General features: G+C 53.2%; 1 protein-coding gene across 1 annotated transcript; it reads right to left on the bottom strand.

The window, feature by feature from the left end:
• Positions 1 to 252: 252 nt before the first annotated feature.
• On the bottom strand, positions 253 to 1,716 carry LOC139049829 (uncharacterized). The gene has a single exon (XM_070525647.1). It carries the CDS (start codon positions 1,714 to 1,716, stop codon positions 253 to 255), a length of 1,464 nt encoding a protein of 487 aa, XP_070381748.1.
• Positions 1,717 to 2,600: the final 884 nt, after the last annotated feature.

Genomic DNA, 2,600 nt, shown 5'->3' on the forward strand with positions numbered 1-2,600 from the left:
CATACTTTCCAAACTGCAGAATCTAACTCGGCAAAGAAAACAAAAGTATCCCTTTTTTTATCGGTTTATGTTGATTGGCACCTGACGTTACAGAAATCAAAGGACGGCCGAAGTTGTTCGTGTGTGAGAGCAACATAAAACACACAACACTGCGACTAAAAAGCTTGCACTGTGGTAGATGACGTATCGAACACAGTGCCAACTCAGTTCTCTGTTTACCACGGAATAAACGCTGTGTACGGAAACGTCCCATCACTTATGTCGTCTTGATGTGGAGGCCGAAATCCTACTGCTGATACGACCGACCTGCTTCTTGACGCGCTCGGAAAAGCCGGACAGTTTCCGTAGGTACGGCATGATCGTCCGGATCTTTGCGGACACGTAATCGTAGTTGACCCGCAGAAGGTGGCGTAGAGCCGTCACAGAGCGGTAAGCCTGTTCTTCGCCGAGATCCCCCTGCAAAAACTGCGCGATGGCTGCGGACAGCCTCTCGGCAGCGTCGTCGAACAGCTGCCGCGTGGCGAGGTTGAAGACGAGCGCGGCGCCGAACTCCTGCGCGATCGGCCGGTCGCTGAGGAGCCCGTGGACTACGGCGCGTACAGTGGCTTTGGCGTTGCTGCACACCCGGTCGCTGTTGTCTCGCCACTCGGTTATGTACAGCAGCCACTCGCAGCTGGCGTCGTGGCTGCACAGGTTACAGAGCAACTTGAGCACTTCGTCCTGCTCCTGGGGAGAAAGCTGCGCGATTCGGTTGACGTGGTTCATGACGACGTGCTTCCTGCGGTCCTGGTGCAGGAGGAGGACGACGTCATCAGCTAGAGCCGCCGCCTGGAGCATGCGCAGTAGCGACAGTCGCGCCGCGCACGTGACGTCGCGCGACGTCAACAGTTTTTCTAGCAGGTCGAGCAGCTCTGGGCCGAGCTCCCAAGCGTTGTCGCCAGTGGCGACGAAATCGCAGAGCTTGTGCAGCTGCGACCGCTCGTTTTCGGTGGTTGCGGTTGTGTTCAGGTGTCCTTCGAGTTCCTTGAAAGCGGCGATGCCGTCGACCTGAGGGTAGAAGACGGGTTGTTCCACGCCACTTTCATCCTCTTTCTCTTCACTCCTTGCTGCATCGGAACTAGTCTCTCGTGGCGCTCCACCGCGAGCCAAGCCGGGCTGCGGACGGGGCCGGCGTTTTAGGGAGGGCGAAGTCTCCGTTCTTTCACGTGCTGCGCATGGAGATCTCGGCCCCTTACTAGCCCTGCTCGAGGTGCACTCAAAGGAAGTCCCCGGAGTGCTACCAAGTGACTTCAACTCATCGGAGAGTTCCAGGAACTCTGCCGGAATGGATTTGCCGGTCAAGCACAAGGCGACGTCTTGCGAGAAGTGGTTGCAGTTGAGACGGGACAGGTCGTACGAGCTTGCCTTGTAGCTGGACTCTCCCAGTTTGCGAACGTACTCCAAGTAGGTGTCGCGAGGTATCTCCGTGCGACCAAGGCTGATGACTTGGCTCGGTTTGCCGAGGGCGGTCTTTTCCTGCAGTGGGCAGCTGCCGATACCCGACGGTCCGTAGGAGCATTCCGTGCCGTGGACGACGATACTCGTCTGCCACCTGCCGGCCTGATGCTTTCCGGGGAGAACGGGAGAGAGTTGTTTGACGGGTCCTTTGGACCGGTCGTACACGTAGAGCTTTACTTCGAAGCTGGACTCGGCGTAATCGCGCGATGCGCTTGCCATGTCGCCGATACTTGTGGCCAGCTGAAGAAAGCTGGCAATTTGGTGGCTACTTCATTGCCTCGACGCAGTAAGCGCTGCACGAGACGCCTGAATAAGCTGTCGTCTAATCTACAGTAATCTATAATAAGAATAAGCTGACGAATAATCGTCTGCTACATCAGCCAGACGGCGTGATGAGAAATGATTTATCGTATACTGGTCCCACCGCGCAACACGCAAGTTTTTTTTTTTTTTTTACATCCAGACAACATAAGCGACCAACCAGAGGTGAAGAGCGCACGTTTTGGGCCGCATCATCTTGCGAATTGCAATTGACTCAGCCCTTCTTTGCTGTGTGAGAAGCGTTCGAATATTGGCGTAAGAGCTGGTGTAAGTATCAGCGTCAATATAAGCGTAAAATAACGGTAAAATACTGATAGCAATGCGCGCGTCACACGCGGACGTTCGCACGACGCAAGTGGCGGCACCGCCATTTCTCGTTCACTTCGCTGCTTATGGTCTCACCACGTGATGACACCTGATTAAACTAGAAGCCACTGCCTTACGTGCATGTTTTGCATAATTTAAGAAAAAAAAAACGCTTTGTCGTAGCTTCTAATGATGTTAAAGGTTGTTAATTTAAATTGCAATAAGAATATATACGGGGGTGCATTTGGCAGGCATTCTCAGATCATGAACAGCAGGTTACCATTATCCCTCAAGAGAAAAGTGTATAACAGCTGTGTCTCACCAGTACTCACCTACGGGACAGAAACCTGGAGACTCACGAAAAGGGTTCGACTTAAATTGAGGAAGGCGCAACGAGCTATGGAAAGAAGAATGATGGGTGTAACGTTAAGAGATAAGAAGAGAGTAGATTGTGTAAGGGAACAAACGCGAGTTAA

The sequence above is a fragment of the Dermacentor albipictus genome, chromosome 9 (genome assembly GCF_038994185.2).
Source record: "Dermacentor albipictus isolate Rhodes 1998 colony chromosome 9, USDA_Dalb.pri_finalv2, whole genome shotgun sequence".
Classification (NCBI taxonomy): domain Eukaryota; kingdom Metazoa; phylum Arthropoda; class Arachnida; order Ixodida; family Ixodidae; genus Dermacentor; species Dermacentor albipictus.